Source organism: Acomys minous, assembly GCF_964271855.1.
Source record: "Acomys minous genome assembly, chromosome: 11".
Classification (NCBI taxonomy): domain Eukaryota; kingdom Metazoa; phylum Chordata; class Mammalia; order Rodentia; family Muridae; genus Acomys; species Acomys minous.
In genome coordinates, this window is record NC_140492.1 from 55920091 (window position 1) to 55939995 (window position 19905).

A 19905-nucleotide genomic window follows, 5' to 3' on the forward strand; every position below is an offset into this window, starting at 1 on the left:
GGACTCAAATCGATCCGCCTGTCTCTGCCTCCCTAGTGCTGGGATTAAAGGTGTGAGCCACCACGCACAGCTCAATGGATGGTTTTGAAGAAGACTAGAATAAACATTCTAAGTGATGAAACAGTAGGTTAGTAGAAATGTCCAAGAGACTCCCAAAACATCATAAGCTCCTGCTGCTGCTCTTGGTTGTTCCTTGTAGAAGTTAACTCCTTCTGCTGACGACACCATACACTTGGGACCCAGGACTCAGAGGCCCCCGAGCTGGATCTGACCTGAAGAAGACCTCCCTCCTGGGGACTAGCGCTCCTGGTACCAGTTGGTGCTGCACAGCTGGCTAAGGAGGGAAACAACCAACAGTCTTACCCCGCTATGCACTTTAGACCACAGCCACCACCAGCACAGCACAGTAGCCCTCAGGTGCAATAGTGGCACACGTGCCTTGGCAGTAACCAACAACAGCTCTCTAGTTGGACTTAAGTCCTTTTCAACAGGAAGGAAATCATGCTTGGTATTAGAAACCCAGTCAAACTATCAGAGCTAGTGAAAGTGCAAATCTTGGAGGACAATCTACAGCCACCACTTTACTAAGCCAGCATAATCCCTAACTACACCTAAGTTTTTGTCCTTGCAAGTTCATGGCTTTTGTTTGAGAGGAGTGTTGCTTTCTGAGACCCACTGAGTTGAACCTTGGTCATCTGTGTGAGCATGGGTGGAGAGCTGTCCACTGGAGCCTGGTGGGCTCTCAGCAGGTACATGGTGAAGATGAGCCCCCTATTCCACCCTCATCTGTTTAGAAAAGGACTGGCCTCGACTTCTCAGTTCTTTCTTTGAAGTCACTGGACTTCCCTGTGTCCACCCTAAATAAAACCACCATAATGTATAAATCGTATAGAGTATTGAAAACACCACGATAAAGCAGAGCAGTCCGAAGAGACAGGAACATAGTATTTGCCTTATTTCTCTGTTTTAAACCAACTTTGTTTTCATTGGCCAAACTCTTTGTCCTGTCTTGTACTAGCTGTGAATGAACAACGTTCAGGAGATGTGCTGTATTTGGCCTTACCTAGAAATGCTTGTGTAGAAGAGCACTTAAGTGTGCAGAAACACATAAACACTGGGGGTGTGGGGGGCAGCAGTCGGGGGCGTGGGGAGCGGCAGTCGGGAGACCAAAGTCAACAGTGGGTGGTGTTCCTCAGGTGTAATCCACCTGTTTTGCTTTGGGGTTTGAGACAAAGTCTCTCACTTGGCCTAGACTTTCTTGTTAGGCAAGGCTGGCTAGCCAGAGCCCTAGGTTTCCACCTGCCTCTGCCTCCCCAACACTGGGATTACAAGTGGGCTGCCAATCTCAGAGTTTTTGGTATGGGGGTTCTGGGGAATCAAACCAGGCCCTCTTGCTGAGCCCTCTCTCCAGCCCCTTGAACCACTATGTATCACTTCTATCCCACTTATCCTAGACATCTCAAAGCCCATCACCTAAGCATAGGACAGCATTTTATTTAAAATTTTCCTAAATAACCATTTCTTTCTAAAAAATGATTTATATTATAATTACATCATTTCCCCCTCCCTCCAGCTCCATCCATGACCTGCTCCTTCCTCTTTGTCACATTCATAGCCCCCTTTTTCTTTAATTGTATTATTAATAACATTGCTACCTACAATTAATATACAGAATTTAAATTTTCTTTTTTCTTCAGGAAAATGACCTTTAGGTACAGAAACAGAATAAGCCATTAAGACTCTACTTACTGAGTAAATGCTGAAATTCCAGTTTCTATTCTTTTAATCATGTGACTTCTTAGGTGCCAATCTGTCTCATCGGAGAGCATCTCTGTCTGCCGCTCCTTTAATCATTTCCCAAACACCTGCCTCTATTTCAACACAGCCTCACAGCTATGTCACAAAGTCCAACAGGTCTGAACTAATCTTCCATTTATTGCTTTTGCAGATTCTATATCCTGGTGACTTAATAAGACTCCTGACTCTCTGTAGCTAACCTCAATCATAATGTGAAATAGAATCTACCTGGAAAACATTCTTGGGGTACAAAATTCCTTTTATTATATGCTGATTCTTCACAACCTCAATTTTAAGAATGCTTATCAGTCACTACAAGAGATATAGGTAATGTTTCTCACCAATTCCCTATCTTACTAGTGCAGTAAAGACAAAGGGTTCGGACATACTTTGCTGAGTCAATGGCACGAATGGGTAACTATAAAACCAATGAGATACCGGGTGTTGGCAGCGCACGCCTGTAATCCCAGCACTCATGAGGCAGTGGCAGGCGGATCACTATGAATTCAAGGCCAGCCTGGTCTATAAAAGTGAGTCCAGGACAACCAAGGATGTGCAGAGAAACCTTGTTTTGATAGACCCAAACAAAAAACAAACAAATAAACAAAAAACCCCAAAAGACCAATAAGACTAATTTTGTTATGTACAGAAGTCAGGCATCAATAATTTCAGGCCATCTGGAAGACTACCAGATATTTTCCAATGACGTTAGCACATTTACCAGTTTATTTGCCAATATATAATATTGAATATTTAACAGAATTAATCTCCTTTATGGAAGAAAAGATTAAGAAGATGGAGACTTTAAACAGAGGTTCCAAGTTAAAACTTACACACCTAGTAGAAGGCTGAAGAGAACTAGAAATTTCTTATCAAAATTGACAGAGGTCGCACTTGGTTATTAACTAGAAGCCACAAAACATTTGATAAGGGAAGAGCCAGGAGTTAAGTCAATATGTTCTTTAAAGGGTGTTAAAGAGCAAAGAAGTAAGTAATCATTCAAACACCTATTTCATAGTCAGCACTACGGCCGCAGTTCTGAGGAGTAAAAGGTAAAGAACACAGCCCAGTGTTGTTGAAGGACCAAGATGCAATTCTGTGAAGTCCCAGTTCAAACAGGACACAAAGGAATGCTGCCTAGGCCTGTGTGCGCTAACGTGGCCGAGGCGTCACAGCCAAGGCTGGATCTGAGCCAGCCCTAAGAAGTAGAAATTACTTGGCAAGGGTCTGAGAGGGTCTGAGCAAAGGCCAGAAGGTGGGAAGAGTATGGTCTGCCCAGCAGCCAATGAGACTAGATGGCGGCTCATGTGGATAAAGTGTGGTTGGGCTGGGTGCTGGGGAGGGCCTTAGATGCTATCCGTACACATATTTTCGAGTCATTAAGCATTTATGACATGATTAATGTTTTAGTATTTAGTGTGAAACAGGACTTGAAGAGTACATTTTCCATAAGAGATTCTTTTGAGAAGTAGAGGAGACGGCACCAGAAGAGCAGGATAGTTATGGAAGCGATGCTGGATTCAGGAGACCCCTTTGGCCTCTTTGGGGATCTGTGAGGTGAAAACCATCGTCACAATACTACTGAATTGTTATTTGCCTATTTCACTGTGTTGATACAATGTTGCACACTGTGCTGTACTGATTGTGTATAGGCATTGGTGAATAAAACTGCTAGTGTCAAGATAGTGCAGATAAGATACACTAGTAGTACTGCTGTTTGCTTGTTTGTTGTTTTCCAAAATAGGGTTTCTCTGTGTAGGCTTGGCTGTCCTGGACTTGCTTTCTAGATCAGGCTGGCCTCGAACTCACAGTGATCCTCCTGCCTCTGCCTCCCGAGCGCTGGGATTAAAGGCGTGCGCCACCACGCCCAGCAGTAGTACTGTTTTTTAAAGATGTATTTTTACTTGATGTGTTTGGGTGTTTACCCGCGCATTTGTCTATGTACAGAGTGTATGCCCGATTCCCACAGAGGCCAGAAGAGGGCAGCAGATCCCTGGAACTGGAGATGGCTGTGGTGTGTGGTGTTTGCTGTGCCACGTGGGTGCTGGGATAACCAAGCCTGGGTCCTCTGGATAAGCAGCCAGAGCTTTTAACGGCTGAGCCTTCTCTTCAGCCCCAAGTATTATATAGTTCTTAAAGGTGTTATTGAGGTATGATTAATGTACAGCAAACAGCATATATTTAAAGCATTTGACTGATGAACTTGATCTACCTGCATCACTGAGAATCCATCAAGATGACAAACACTCGGACCATGTCCAAAACCTCTCCAGTGTCTCCTCATGAGTCAACAACACACCTCGTTCTCTGACAACCACTGACCTACTTTGTCATTATAAATTAGTTTGTAAGTTTTAGGATTTTAAGGAAATTAAATTCTGCATGAAACATTCCTTTTTTTTGTACTAATATTAATCAAAGGCAAACTAAGCAAGGTAAATTGGGTCAGAATAAGGAATATGTCATATTCATCACAATAAAAGGTCAATAAAGCCATGTGTATGAAGCAAAACCTGACCAATCTAAAATGAGAAAAAAGCTAACAGTGTCCCCCACTATACCACAGGTGGGAAAATGTATGGGAATCAGTAAGGATACAGGGCACTTGAACCCCAGCCTGACAGTGTAATTTCCAAGTTTACATTGGACATTTAGCAAGATTAACCATAGCTCTGGGCTATGAAACAAATTTACACACATTCAAAAGGGCTGAAATAATGCCAATTATGTTTTCTGACAACAATGGAATCAAAACAGAAACCTAGGACAAAAAGATGGTTAGGAAAAACAAACACCAAATATTCTAAACTGAATGCTACACTTTACAATCGCATGCACCAAGTAGATTGTAGTGCACCAACACTGGGAAGAACTACACAACCCAGAAGCCCAGCATTTCCAAATCATTAATGAATGACATTACGTACACAGATCCACTCTGTCTAAGCAGAGCCAGGAGGTTTTATTATATGGATACAAAGACTTCTTTCATTGTGGGTTCAGAGTCTACACCCCAACTAATGAGCTTTAAGAAAACAGCCCTTGGCTGGTATGATGGCACATGCCTTCAATTCCAGCAGTTGGGAGGTAGAGGCAGGTGGATTGCTGTGAGTTTGAGGTCAGCCTGGCCTACAAAAGCGAGCCCAGGACAGCCAAGGCTACACAGAGAAACCCTGTCTCAAAAAACCAAAACATCAAACCAAACCAAACCAAACCAACAACAACAAAACCCAAATCCGATAACAAACAACCTAGATTTTATAAGGGCTTGCTTAGAACTCCAGCTTGTTACCATACCTAATGGCCAGGCCATGTGTGCCTGAGATGGGACAAGACACTTGACTGAGTTTGGTGGAAGGCATCCAAGGTAGCATGAGCTAGGCTTGGAACAGGTGAAATATTTCACCTAGGCTGAAGAAACCCCTTCTGAGAAAAGGTTCACATGACTGCTTTGTGCCCCATTTTTCTTGAAATAGAGAGAACCATTAAATCATTGTTACTGTGAGGGTTCTAAATGTATGGCATTTAGAAGGGACCCAAGGACATGTGAACAGTTGGCAAATACTATTATTTTATTATTTTTTGGTAAGTACTATTATTGCACAAGAGTTTACTGAAATGTGGTGGGAGGAGGTGGAAGGGCAGAGTGGCTGAGGGTGTGGGGAACCTGAAGCGCTCTAAAAGTTAATTATGAAATCTCTGAGTTCCAGGGTTAAAGATTCATAATGTGATCTACAGTTGTGAGAAAACCCATCACTCAGAAGTGCTGCTTGAAGACGGCTGTGTATGGTATTTGGAAGCATTTACTGAATGTTTTCAGGATCAGCACAGTTATTGCATAGCCCTAAGAATAGAGATGCTCTGCATGCAACGGTGCACAGCCCAGCTGGAACCAAGGAGAGAGAAACGGGGAACAAAGGGGCAGCAGGGAAGGAGGAAAGTGGGGAGCTCAACTAATGAGGGTGGGGCAACGGTATATTTTCCCCTTTTTATAAAAATCCAAATTTTTTAACATTTACAAAAGTTAATAAGTGAGTATCACAAAATATTTGCAGTTACTTAACTATGTGAACAGCTTGATGCTGGAAGAAAAAGGAAAAGAAATACAGGTTGAGCAGGAACAGAGTGAGAGCACCACACAGAGCAGATCCGGCAGCCATGGGTGTGGCAGGCAGGGATGTGGCAGGGTGTAGCCAGACTAAAAGGGAAAGACTTCTTTCCACAGATGCTAGCAAACGGGTGACAGAGTGTGAAGCTCCGCCTGCTGGGGTCAAGGCAGTCACGGGAAGAAGTTCCCTGGCAGCACTCCCTCTTTCCCCACTCTCAAGGCAGAACAGAAACCAGAGCAGGAATTTGCAAAATCACTCTACCAAACACACTGGCAGTCTGAGGTAGAAAATACTTAAGAGAAAAAAGGACACAGCAGTCTACAAACCCTGCTGTCAGCTATGTCGCGGCACAGCCAAGGACTGCCATGTTCTTGCTTCCACAAGTACTCCTTCGCTCGGCCAGGGCTTCTGTCACCACTGCCAGGAGCCTGGAATTCTCTGCCTCAGGGAGGAAACCACCTGAAGAAACCACAGCCCTAGCAGAGACTGAAGGCAGAGGCAGCCCGGTGAGCGCTTCTGCACAGAACAGCTTCTATTTCTACGGGCCTTGTTTACAGAACAAGGATTTCTGTGCAGGCCAAAAGGAAATGAAGTTTCCCACGCAGTCTGCGTTTCTAGTACAACCCAGTGTTTAAAGGTGGAGGGGCGTGGAGGAAGTGGTGAGCAGGAAGTACATAAAACTGCAGCTCATCTGTGTGAGCAAACGTGAGCCTCTGTGGAGCAGCGGGTGGGCCAGGTCTCAGGTCACTACTTAAATGAGAAAAGGCAGTGAAGAGAGAAGGGGCCCAAAGAATTGTCATTTAGGATCCCTCCAAGGAGCAAACTCTTGCCAAGACTAAAAGGAATGTGTAACTCACCTGGAAGACATCTGTCTTGTCTTCAAATAGAGTGACAAAATATTTATAGTCAGCGTAAGCCCAGAATTTGGAATGATCATAATCTTTAAAGGGTCCAGAGGTGCTAGACTGGTTACGGTTCCAGGTCAAAAACTCCTCAAGTGTAGCGTCCACGTAACTGCACGAGGTTTCAAACTGAGGAACTGCAATGGAAGAGAACACACCTTGAGATCTTTATTAATAAGCAGTGTCTAAATACTTCTCTTTGAAGGTAACTTTGACCAAAATATCATTTGCCAATATTTTAAAATGAATTTTGTTCTTGGTCAATAATAACTTACATTGCTCACAAGAAAACAAAAGGAGTGATGATCCTGTTCTTCAGACTAATGGCTGCCTTACAGGCCAGCCCAGCAGCCCAGCAGCCCAGCAGCCCAGCAGCCCAGCAGCCCAGCACGGAATGAAGGTGGTGGTGGTGGGGGAATCTTGAGTTTGAGGCTACACAGTGAAAAGTGGGGTATGAGGAGACAGGAAAAGGAAAGCGAAGGAAGAGACAAGAATAAAAGGGGGGCATGGAAGGGTAAAAGACCACCTTCATTATAGTATGACCCAGTCTTCCACTGTTGGGGAACCCTCTCTCTCCCCCCTCCCCCTCTCACCTTCTCCCCCTTCCCTCCTCCCTCTCCCTCTCTCATGGAAACACTTTCAGACATGTTTAACCTAGGAAAGAAGACTCACTCTGGACATGAACGGCATGGAGAGCCGGAGAAAGCCAGGACAAGAGACACCTCCCGGCTGCAGTGACAGACGGACGGCACCTGCTCAAACCCAGGCCAAAAGTGATGTGTGGGTGTCACTATTCGGATACTTGCTGGACAGGCGTTTCTCGTTTGTGTGTGAGAGACAGGGTCTCTCTATGTAGCTTTGGCTGGCCTATAACTTCCCATGCAGACCAGCTGGGCCTCAAACTCATAGAGATCCACTTGCCTCAGCCTTCAAACTAAAAGGCCTGCACCATAACGCTGCCCAGCTGTGCTTCTGTTTCTTAGGTTTCACATGCTAAGTATCACGGTTTTAAATAAGGTAAGTATGACAAGAGAGAGCCTGTCTCACAGGAGTCCTCACTGTGCTCAATAAGGTGGGGGGGGGGGGAGAGACAGAGACAGGCAGGCAGGCAGGCAGGCAGGCAGGCAGACAGACAGACAGAAACAGGCAGGCAGGCAGGCAGGCAGGCAGACAGAACATCACTGGGGTCCATAGGAAATTTTTTTGTTTTTGTTTTATTTTTTACATATACATGTATATTACTCCACATATATACAATAATCCATAGGAATTTTTAAGTGTAAAGTGATCCTATGCTCAAAAAGCTTAAGAATAAAAAGAAAATTTAAATTAAAAAAAAAAAACCTTAAGGCATTAAGTGGCTTTTGGGAAATTTCTGCTTTGCAGTCCATATTTACAATCAGAGCTCCTTAGAATCACCGGACAATGTCAATTTAATTTAATGTCTGCTCACTTACTCGTTAACTCAGTTGCCTGAAAATCATTCACTAAACACATAATTTGTGATTAGCATGATGCTTCCAGCCTGGGCTAAAAAGCAAGACCCTATGCTATGGCTTGAATGTGAAATGTCCCCACAGGAAAATGTGTTTGAATCCCTGGTCCCCAGCTGGAGAACTGCTTATGAGAGCAGCAGAAAGCAAACCAGGACATTGTTTTAGGAGCTGCTGTGGTAATTTGAATGCAAACTGCCCCCTTGGCCCATAGGAAGTGGCATTACTAGGAGGTGTGGCCTGCTGGAGTAGGTGTGGCCTTCTTGGAGGAAGTGTGTCTCTAGGGGTTGGTTTTGAGGTTCCAGATATTCAAACTAGGCCCAGTGTCTCTCTCTTAGTGCTTCCTGCCCATCCGGATGTAGAACTCTCAGCTCCTTCTCCAGCACCATGTCTGCCTGCATGCCACCATGCTTCCCGCCATGATGATAACAGACTAAACCTGAGACTGTAAGCCAGTCCCCAGTTACATGTGCGATGGAGGAACCGCTTCCTGTGCCCGTGGTGGCCCTACCAGAGGGCGAGACAGTCACGCCGTTTTGAAGGTGCACATTTTCCACAAAAACAGAACTCGATGCACTGACCCGCTCCAGGAAAAGATAACGTGTAATGCCCTGAGGAATAAAATGTACCGATGATGTTGAAAAAGAAGAAGAGCTGCCGTGCTGAGACAGCTGTGAAGCCTTTGGACATGGGTCCAGTGCACAGATGTAGGGCTAAAGGACACGGCTAGAAGATTACCACCCAGCCCGGGCCAGCTCCTGCCTGTGGCGTCTGCTTTATGATGCCCCTATGATGGAAACAAGCCATGCGGCAGACGCCTATCACGGCTGACCAAGCGAGGATGCGCTCCAGCCCTCCTCCTGCTTCTTCTGAGACAGGGTCTCTCTGCACAGCTCTGGCTGTCCTGGAGGTCTACTCACCAGGCTGGCGTGGAACTTAAGAGAGCCCCCTGCCTCTGCCTCCTGAGCACTGAGATTAAAGGGCGTGTCATCACACCCCCTCCCCCACCACGCTGTACCCCTTTAAACCAGGAGCCAAAATAAAGACTTGCTTGCTCCCTTAAGCCATCTGTCTGGTGCTTGATGGCAGCAATGTGAAAGCCGCCCTAACTAGAATGACAGAGAATTGCAGACCCATGTAATTACTGTGCCACACACATGTTGGAGAGGAAAGGGCATCACGGCTGGCAGCTGATCAGTGGAAGTCTATGGTCTGTGTGCCTTCGCTTGCTCTTAGGCGGCTGATGCCAAGGAGTTGTGACTAGAACAAGTGACAGGAAATCTTCTGCAGGCTGCAGAGTGTTTTAAATGATGGCAGGGACATTAACATTTAGGCACTAATCATGAGCTCCTCTGCAGAGCATGCGGCCCTTTCAGGCGGGGAGGGCAGCACAGAGCCTGGCACGCGCATGCTCAGCAAACGCCGGGCACTATTATTAGTCCCTTCGGATTCGCTCCAGTGTTGACTCGGCACTTTTTCAGAATTAAAGGAGTCAACACAGGGTACTCAAGCTCTTCTTTAAACAACTTTGAGGTTTCTCCTCCTTCTTGATTTATTAGGATTATCCAATCAGCTTTTCCCTCCTTCCTCAGCCATTCAGATTAGCCAATCATCCTTATCCCTTCCTTGACTTTTTTTGAAACTACCACAGCTCAGAGATGGAACAGAAGCGGGCCGATGTCATGTCATCTATCTACCACATCAATTTGTCACTTGACTTTGTGAAGTGGGGAAAACTCCAGCAGGCCATGTTGATCCAAAAGACAAAAATCTATATACTTAAAAAGACATTCCAACAAACAAACAGAAAATAACGACAACAAAAACCCCTCCAAAACAAACAAAGAAGCCATTTCAATTTTGAGAACTTTTGTGAAGCACTTAACAGTGCCTGGCAAGCAGTAGGCCACTGATACATACCAGCTCTTAATAGCACTGGCATGTTCAAGAATTCAACATAAAGACAAGAATAAACAGAATTGATATTGGCAAATATGTATGTAGCAAGAAAACTCCATGAGGCTGAATGGGAGCCATCTCTAATCCTTACAGCAAACTCTACTGCAAGCACAGGAGTTTCTCTTCCCATAATTCAATCCACCTGACTAGCTGAGCGCTGAAGCCCTTAACTGAGCAAGCTGGTCCTGGGGAGGAATGAACAGGACAGAGCATTTCGGTGATGGCGTTTACCACCAGCAAATCTGCACTGTTGTCTTCAGGATTTGGCCTCATCAGAGGACTTCACTTCCTGTCACGGAGAATTCTGCATGTTAAAAAATCAAAATCTAAAAATGTAAAAATTCCACTTGAGACTTGTTGCAGCCAGGGGAAAATGAAAACGAACAGAATGAATGGAAATGACAGATCTTTTCACTTCCAGGGTGATTTCTGAACAGAATCTTTCCCCTCTGGTGGAGTGGCAGCAACACAAAGCCGTGCTCATTTCTCCCCTGGCAGCCTGCTTGCTCCCTCTGCTCTGTGCTTTGCAGTGGGATTACTCCTTTCTAACGGTATCATTCTGGGTCTTAAAATTTATGTTTTAGAGTCTGGGCAGCTCCAGCTTTCAAACAGTAACTGCCAAGTATTAGGCAAAAAGCTGCGACCACAGACCAAGATTTCCAGCAAAGTACAAAGTGGGCTTCCTTTTAAACCTAAAACAATGGTGTATTTGTGTGTGTGTGTGTGTGTGTGTGTGTGTGTGTGTGTGTGTGTGTGTGTGTCCCTGTCCCCAGCAGGAAGGCAACCACTCTTCCATTTTAGAATTTCAGCACTTTACAAACTGGAAAGAATGAATGGAGCGTGACCCTGCACAGGACTTCTGGTGGCTCCTCTCCTCCCTGACCTACACAAGTTTGGCACTGTTTCTAAAATGGTGGTTGCTGCTGCCAGCTGCGTACAGCGCTGCCAGTGAGCACTCATCTTGACAAACAAACACGATTCAAATGGTTCACGGACCTACCTGCTATCCACACTCTGTATCCTAAAATAAACTCAGGGAGGTGTTATGTTTTTGTTTTTGGAAACAGAGCCTTACTATGTAGACCAGGTTGGCCTCAAACTCAGAGATCAGGCTACCTCTGCCTCCTAAATGCTGGGAGTAAAGGTGTGTGCAACTATGCCTGGCTTTAATAAGGAAAAAAAAAAAAAGGTTAAAAACCATGCTGTAACTATAGGTAATTATAATGTATTAAACATTTCAAAGAGCTAGGAGAAAGGATTCTGAACGTTTTCACCACAAAGAACTGATAGACATTCGGAGAGATATATGCTCAGTTGACTTACATATTAGCAACATCTACATATACTGAACATGGTACTCCATTAACGTGGAAAATTTTTATGGTTTCTGTGTATTAGTTAAAAATAGAAAATACAAAATCAGGCTGGAGTGATAACTCAGAGGTTAAGAGCATGAGCTGCTCTTCCAGAGGTCCCGAGTTCAATTTGCAGCAACCACAGGGTGGCTCACAACCATCTATAATGAGATCTGATGGCCTCTGCTGGTGTACAAGTATGCATGCAGGCCAAGTACTATATACATAATAAGTAAATTTAAAAAAAAATACAAAACCAACGTAGAGGTAAATAGCTTTTATCTATATACTAATCAAAACAACAACAACAACAACAAAATGAGGCTAGTTAGAGACCCTGACTCAACTCCCCCATTATATATATGGTGTAAATGAAGGATAATTACAAATCTTGTTTGCTTGTTTGTTTTTTGGTTTTTCGAGACAGGGTCTCTCTGTGTAGCCTTGGCTGTCCTGGACTCACTTTAGACTAGGCTAGCCTGGAACTCACAGCAATCCACCTGCCTCTGGCTCCCAAGTGCTGGGATTAAAGATGTGGGCCACCATGCCCGGGTGTAAATCTTTTTTGCTAACAGACTTGTTTTTATGTAGAAAGATACAATTTTACAACAAACAATGGTAACTTCTTATCAAAATGAACTTTTAGAGATTATTAAATTTTCATTTAAACCTCAACAAGGGACAGAGTCTGGGATCACTCAGTGGACAATGGTGCTTATCCTGCACACAGGGCCTGAGTTCAGCTCCCCAAAACCACACAGAACCAGGCGTTCTGTGTACATGCCCGCACACCTTGTGCTGGGAAGCAGAGACAGGTGGGGCTAGACAGCTCGCTGGCCCAATGGTGAACTTTCTTTTTTAGATTCATTCATTTGTTTTAACTATTAGTATACAGTATTCTTCCTGACCACCAGACGAGGGCATCATATTTCATTATAGATGGTTGTGAGCCACCCTGTGGTTGCTGGGAATTGAACTCAGGACCTCTGGAAGAGCAGCTGGTGCTCTTAACCTCTGAGCCATCTCTCCAGGCCCCAGTGGTATACTTTCAGGCATCGAGGCACTAAGGCAGAGAGTGGCTGTACTCAACACCCTGCTCTGGTCTCCACATATATGACTCATGTAGATGCTTATTCATGTGAAGGCATCACACAGATGCACGCATGTGTGTACACACGTGCACACACACAAACAAGCACACACCAGATGGGTTTCTTTCTTTTCTTTTTTTTTTTTGGTTTTGTTTTTTTGAGACAGGATTTCTGAGCAGTCCTGGCACTACCTCTGTAGACCAGGCTGGCCTTGAACTCAGAGAGATCAGCTGGGACTAAAGGTGTATGCCACCACCTGCCCCCTCCCCCCTCTCTTGGTCTTTTAATACAGGGTCTTGTTATGTAGCCTTGGTTGCCCTGGAACTCACTATGTAGCCCAGGCCAGGCCTGAACTCACAGAGATCGCCTGCCACTGCCTCATACCAGAAGAGTTTCTTTAAAATAAGTTCTCTGTATAACTATAAAGTCTGTAGGTACCGAGGAAAGAGGAGTAACGAAGATCAGAGCAGATAGTGGTTCCCAGAAGCTAGGAGAGCAGGGAGGAGGGGCAGGCAGGGGGGAGTGGTGCAGGAAGTAAGCTGCAGTTAGACTGGGATGGTCTGGTGTACCACACAGCAGGAAAATAATGAACTTCAAAAGAACTAGATGCAAGGATTGTGAATGTGGTCTTCAAGGTCCCAGAAATCATCAACAATTTGGTATGTAATGTATACATGTGCAGAAATGTCACATACTGCATAAAATATATACAACTTATATCTGTTAAAACTATAAATACATCTAGTGTGATGATGCATGCTTGTAATCCCTGCGGAGGCTGAGGCAGGAGGATTACCACAGTTTAAGGCTAGTTTGGCCTTAAACAGATGCTAGAAGACACAAGAGCACACAGCAGCACACTAGAGGGCACTGCCAAAGCCAGCACAGCTTAAAATGACTGTCTAGTGCGTGGTGCTGGAGCTGGTCTTCCCAGCTTCACTGTTTGAAAGAGCTGCAGCCAACACCATCAGTAAACTGTCAGAGGAAAGTATTAGTCTGTTTTAAGAGAAAAAAAATTCTAAAATGAAACAAATGAGAATAAATGTTTGTAGAGCACTAGCTGATTTGATTATAAAAAAAGAAAGCACACATGTAGTATAATATAAAGAATTGTCTTAACCAGTAAATAAACCGCCAGGGGGTGGCACACACCTGTAATCCCAGCACTCAGAAGGCAGAGGCAGGCAGATCTCTGTGAGTTCAAGGCCAGCATGATCTACAGAGGACAGCCAGAGCTGTTACACAGAAAAAAAACTGTCTGAAAACAAACAAAGTAAATAAAACAAAACCAAACTCCTCAAGTCCTAACAGAAACAGTCAAAGGAAAAAGCAGGAATTACTGATAAATATGAACTTAAGTTCAACATCACTAGCAAAAATGCTAATTACAATCATGAGATACTACCCTTTCACCTACCAGATTTTTTAAAAGCTAATCTGTTTGGTTTTGAAAGACACAGGCATGGATGCACTTTCTCTGTTTATCCATCATCTACGCATCCAAAGCCTCTCATCTTGCCACTGCACAAGTGGAAGGATGTCTAATAGATGCAGAACCAGGATGAGATAAGGTCCCTGCCCTTCCAGCAAAAAGACCTCAGAGGGAGATTTCAGTAAGGAGTGGCCTGGGAGGTGAGGCCAGGACATGAGTGGAGCGACTATGACCAGGAACAAGGCTGACTGCAATGTCTGGGTGTGACACTGAAGAATGACGCCAGCCAGAGGGCGGCTGTGGAGACGGAACAGCAGGTAGTTGCCAGGTATTTAGCATGCAGGTCACAAGACCCCAGCGTGACTCGGGTCTACGGTGCAAAAAGCCTCACAGGGAGTGACTGCTGCTGCTGCTGCTAATCTGCACACCCTTGGACCCAGTGGCTTCCTTCTAGGAATCTATCCTAGGGGAACAGCCAGACAGTTGGACAAGCATGCACATTTAAAACCTGCAAGCAACTTAGAAGCAGCTCATCTTCCCCTGCTCAGCACCGACTGAACCCAGGGCCTAACACAGGAGCGGGAAAGCATCTAGCTACACCCCAACCCATCTGAACACAGCAAACAGGGACATCTTAAATAGGTTATGATAGTGTCGTAAGATAGGCCCTTAAGGAGCCATTTAAAAGTCATATTTAATGTCATGAGTTGTTCCTCTGAATATGCTGAGAGGAAAAAAAAAGCAGCCTGTGAAACTCAATACAACCTTAGTATTTAAACATGACCAGTTACGTACGAACAGGACAGGGTAGAGAGATGCTCGGTGGTTATGAGTACTCTGCTCTTCCAGAGGATCTGGGTACGATTCCCAGCACCCACATGGCAGCTCACAATGATGTGTAACTACAGATCCAGGGGATCTGATGTCCTCTCTTCTGGCCCCTACTGGTACCAGGCACACACATGGTACACAGACATACTCAAAGGCAAAACACCCATATAAACAAACAAACAAACAGTTTATTGAAAAACACAGGCACCCATCTGTAGGATTTGCTCAAAGAGGCAGAGGCGGGAGTATCATGAGCTCAAGGCTAGCTTGTGCTACACATTACCAGGCCTGGTGGTGCACACCTTTAATCCTTTTAATTTAAGGAGGAAGATGTGGTGGTTATGAGTTCAAGGCCAATCTGGTCTACAGAGTAAATTCCAGGACAGCCAGGGCCACACAGAGAAACCCTGTCTCAACAAACAGCAACAATAACTAAACAAGCTATCTTTAAATTTGTGCCTATTTATTTATTTAATTTTGGCATGGAAGAAGCCATACTTTCCTATGTTAACGGATATTTGTTGAATACTTACTATGTAGGCATTATTCTAAATGCTTTGTGCTTATGAAATTATTTCTTTTTCTGAGAAAAGGTCTCACACTGTAGCTCTGGATAGCCTAGAACTCACTATGTAGACCAGGCTGGCCTTAAACTCACAGGGATCAAGCCAGGAGCAGTGGTACACACCTGTAATCCCAGTACTCGGGCGGCAGAAGCAGGTGGATCTCTGTGAGTTCAAGGCCAGCATGGCCTACAAAGCAAGTTTAGGACAGCCAGAGCTGTTAGACAGAGAAACCCTGTCTCAAAAAATAAACAAAACAAATAAAAACAACGACGACAAAAAATCCTCACAGGGATCTACCTCCTAAGTGCTGGGAAAAAAGGCATGCGCCACTACACTGGTGCAATCACTTAATTTTGAAAATATTTCTAACATAGAAAATAGCTAATTGACCTGCCCAAGGTCACACAGTAAGTCAGAGTGTAGACAGCTCTTTTATGCCATAATCCTATGCTGTCTGTGGGAACATATATACTAAAGAGACATGTTTTCAAACATTACTCTGTGTGTGTGTACATGTACACATACACACATGTGGAGGTCAGGGGCAACTTCTCTCCTTCCATCAGTACATTCTCAGGGATAGAACTCAGGGCTCAAGCTTGGTGGCAATGCTTTACTACTGAGCTATCATATCACCCCAAAGAAGTAATCTTTAAAGGAACAAAGTTTCAGGATAATCCAGGAGAAAACCTTGCCAAGTTACACACCTCACAAGGGCTTAAGCTCTGGAATATATAAAGAGCTCTCTGAACTCAACAACTAAAGCCTCCACCAGAAAGCAAACAAAGATGTGATCACACATTGCTATTGGCTAACACAACCACAAAGACACCTGACATCTTTAGTCGCAGAAGAAGGCCAATAAGAGCCACGTTGGAGTATGGCCTCGCGTGCAACAACATGGCTGCAACTGAGAAGAGAGGGGGAGGCAGGGGGAGGGGAAGTGCTGGCAAGGAGGTGGAAAACTGGAACCTTCCCACATAGCTGGTGGGAATGTAAAATGCAATGATCATTTGTAAAACGGTTTCTCAAAAGGTCAGGAAGCATACCACTGACTCGGCTATTTTCCTGCCAGCTCTGTATATTCACGAGAAATAAAAACACAGCTCCACTCTAAAAGCTGTGCTCAGATGTCCACGGGAGTATTATCATAGTAGGAAAATAGTGCAGGAAAAACCCTTGCATTTCCAGGTACCAAAGAGCAAACAGGATGCACACATTCATGCCTACAGAATATCACGTGGTGAGAAAGATAAACAAGTGATGAGACACACCAGCAGAGAGCCCTTATCTGAAAAGCCTGGGCTCAGAAAAGTGGTTTACTTTTTATTTTGTATTTTTTGGGATTTTGGAATATTTGCATCCACAGAATGAGCTATTTTGTGGATTGAACCCAAGGCTACTATGAAATTCATTTCTACTTCATATCTTCCTTAGGAAAACGTAAGCTGAAGGTGGTATTATTATACAACTTTAGGCTATAGTTATACATTTTTGCCTTGTGAGATCAGGTAAAGAATTTTCCAGTGGTAGCATTGTGCTGGTGCTTAAAAATTCAGACTCTTAAGCATTTCAGGTTAGAGACGTTCAATTTATATTCCTTTACAGATGAACCTTGAAAACAGTCAATGTGAAAGAAATCGGACACGGGACAACTCTTCTGTGCCTCCATTATTATGACATCCTGAATGGGTACATGGAAGTAAGCTGGGGTTGCTGGCGCACCGGCCTTCATCATGGGATAATGAACACATTCAGGAACTACAGAGTGGGCTGTACAGCCTGTGAAAACGCTAACCACTGATGGACTGGGTACCTTTGAATGGTTAAATGCCACACTTTATGTTATAAGAATTTTATTTTAATTGTTAAAAAAGGACTAAACTACCTTTACTAAAAACTCAGAGTGGGTTCTCACAACTGCAGAGAGACTTTGTAAAAACTCCTCTTAGACGTAAGTAACTCAAAAACTTCAAATTGCTGTAACTGAAAAACAGTCTTGCCATCCTAGGAGGGAGATACGCAGGTTAGGGCAGAGTTAGGTGACCCACTCTCAGCAAACGGACACTAGTTCCCAGCGGCACTGTGGTGTCCTGGTCTAAGCAGGGATGAAGTTACTACACTTTGTAGCTCTCTTCAAGTCAGTAACAGACACATCTGTGACAGATTTGTTGCACAGGATCAAAAAGGAGAACATGTAATCTGATTTTAAGTTACTGCCCTGGTCTTGCATTTCACTTAAAAATAACTAAACAATCAAGTCTGTGGTTAGAATGAGACATAATTCTGTTCTGTCTTGGGAGTCCAAAATGGCTCTAGACACCAAAAGCAAACTGCAGGATGTATCCTACAAGGCCAAGACAGGAGAAGAGAGCTGGGAGCTGCTGGAAGGATCCTGGGAAATGTTCTTGTCCTCTTAGGCTATTAATAGATCTGTATAGACTACTTTTCTGCAACGCACGCTGAGTTTCTATAGGACCAGTTACTCATACTGAAATGCAGATCACAGCTAGGGACATCTTTAGGTTAGAAACATACTCTTTCTGTCCTTTATAATAAGGACTTTTCAGAGAGAATGATAATCACTTTATCTGATAAGAGGGCAAAAGTATCAAAAATTTCAAAATGATCTGGACAAAAATAGCCAACAGGCAAGTCATATATTAATACTAAAGAAAGCAAAACAACAACAGAAATAAAAACAAAACAGTGCAGCGCAGCATGTGGCTATAGCCCCAACTATCAGGATGACCATGGGCGGAGGTGAAGATCAGCTTGGGCAGCAGGGCCAGGCTTTGTTTGTTTGTTTTTAATGCAGGAGCAGAGGTGTAGTTCGGTGATGCCTTGCGTACATACAAACACACAGAAACAAAACACACATTTCACACCTACGAGATACAGTAAAGGTCTATCAGACTATTAAGTAAAAGACTAAATTATAACCAAGACTAAGTGCTGTAAGCAGCCTGAAGCCACACACGCTGGAGTTGTGCTCCAGCTGAGCCACAGGGGAAGGGACTATGGCTCGTGGCTCAACATTGTCACATTGTAGCTCTGTATTATTAGTGTATTTTTCAGTGGACTGGGACACAAGTAGCAGCTCATTAACATATTTATTGTCTACCACGCTCGATTGGCCACAATAACGTCCAGCAAGATGTTGAATACACGAATGCGCAGATCTGCATTTTGTGTGGGTGTTTAAACCCAACGGTTTGAACAAGGGGGACAAACCTGTCTGAGGTCAAACTATCTTCCCGTACTTTCCTGTAACATTTTCCTGTCAGTGCAGTGAGTGGTCAAAAGGCATAAAGGACTGCATAGAGCTGGGGGGAGCCCTGCTGAGAACATGGGGTGCTATTGAGGAGGGGCTGCCGTGGTGATCGCTTTACCTGTGTCTGTGCTTCTCAGGCCCATTCGGAACCGTATCTGCTTGCCCCACAAGACCTCAGAGAGGTGCTCCGCAGTCCAGTGTCGTGCTGGCCAATCAAAAACCATGTTACAGAAGACCGCAGGCTGCTGCAAAGACATTACAATTTCTCTGGCTTTCTCTGGCGTGAAAGGTTTGACTCGCTCACCTAGGGAGAGAGAAGAGCAGACGTTAGAGAACAGCGGCAGAGAACTGTGTAGCTACTTCCTTTCCTGCAGGATGAGGAGAGAATGGCTAATGCTGCTTCTGTTCTGGCAAGTCTTCCCATACAACTGCAGTGCACTCTCACTGCCTAGATAAATATTTGGCCTCAAAGGCCTGAATTCTTGCTTTTCTTTTGGGGATGGGGGCGTGGGGCCTCATGCTGGAGTCCAGGTTGGCCTGCAATTCACAGAGTAGCTCAGGCTGGCCTAGAACTCATGGAGATCCCTTGTCCCAGCCTTCCAAACTGCAGGTGTGAGGCACAACGACCGCCAGCATAATTCTTCAACTCTTAAGTGATTTATTTTCATATTAAAATTTAAATGTTGATAAATATTTATAGTCTTCAAAGCTAATAGTAAAGTTTTAGTTTCTTCAAAAGGCTTTCTAACTACTTTAAATTAAAAACAATGAAAATTTGGGGACACGACAGTTCTTAAAAAGAAAGTTAAGTAAAAACTGCTGACGAGAGAGAACTCCTCTAGAACAGGCAGAGTTTCTGGAATCTTCAGTGACTGTGCTTGCTATATGACACGCTTAAACCAAACAGGCAGAGCCACTAAGCCACAGCAATCAGTTAGGAAGGTGGAGACTGGTTTCTTTTTCCTCTGTTTTTTTGAGACAGGATTTCTCTGTGTAGCCCTGGCTGCCCTGGACTTGCTTTGTAGCTCAGGCTGGCCTCGAACTCACAGGGATCCACCTGCCTCTGCCTCCTGAGTGCTGGGAGGAGACTGCTTTC

General features: G+C 44.4%; 1 protein-coding gene across 1 annotated transcript in view; it reads right to left on the reverse strand.

Annotated features, from left to right (window-relative positions):
* The window catches only part of HSPBAP1 (HSPB1 associated protein 1), a 44924-nt gene that overhangs the window by 10453 nt on the left and 14566 nt on the right, over positions 1 to 19905 (reverse strand). The window contains exons 2-3 of the mRNA XM_084800497.1: positions 18928 to 19113; positions 6764 to 6945 (exon numbers count right to left, since the gene is read on the reverse strand). Of these exons, the coding sequence (XP_084656623.1) occupies positions 6764 to 6945; positions 18928 to 19113 (368 nt within the window). The remainder of the gene's footprint in view (positions 1 to 6763; positions 6946 to 18927; positions 19114 to 19905) is intronic.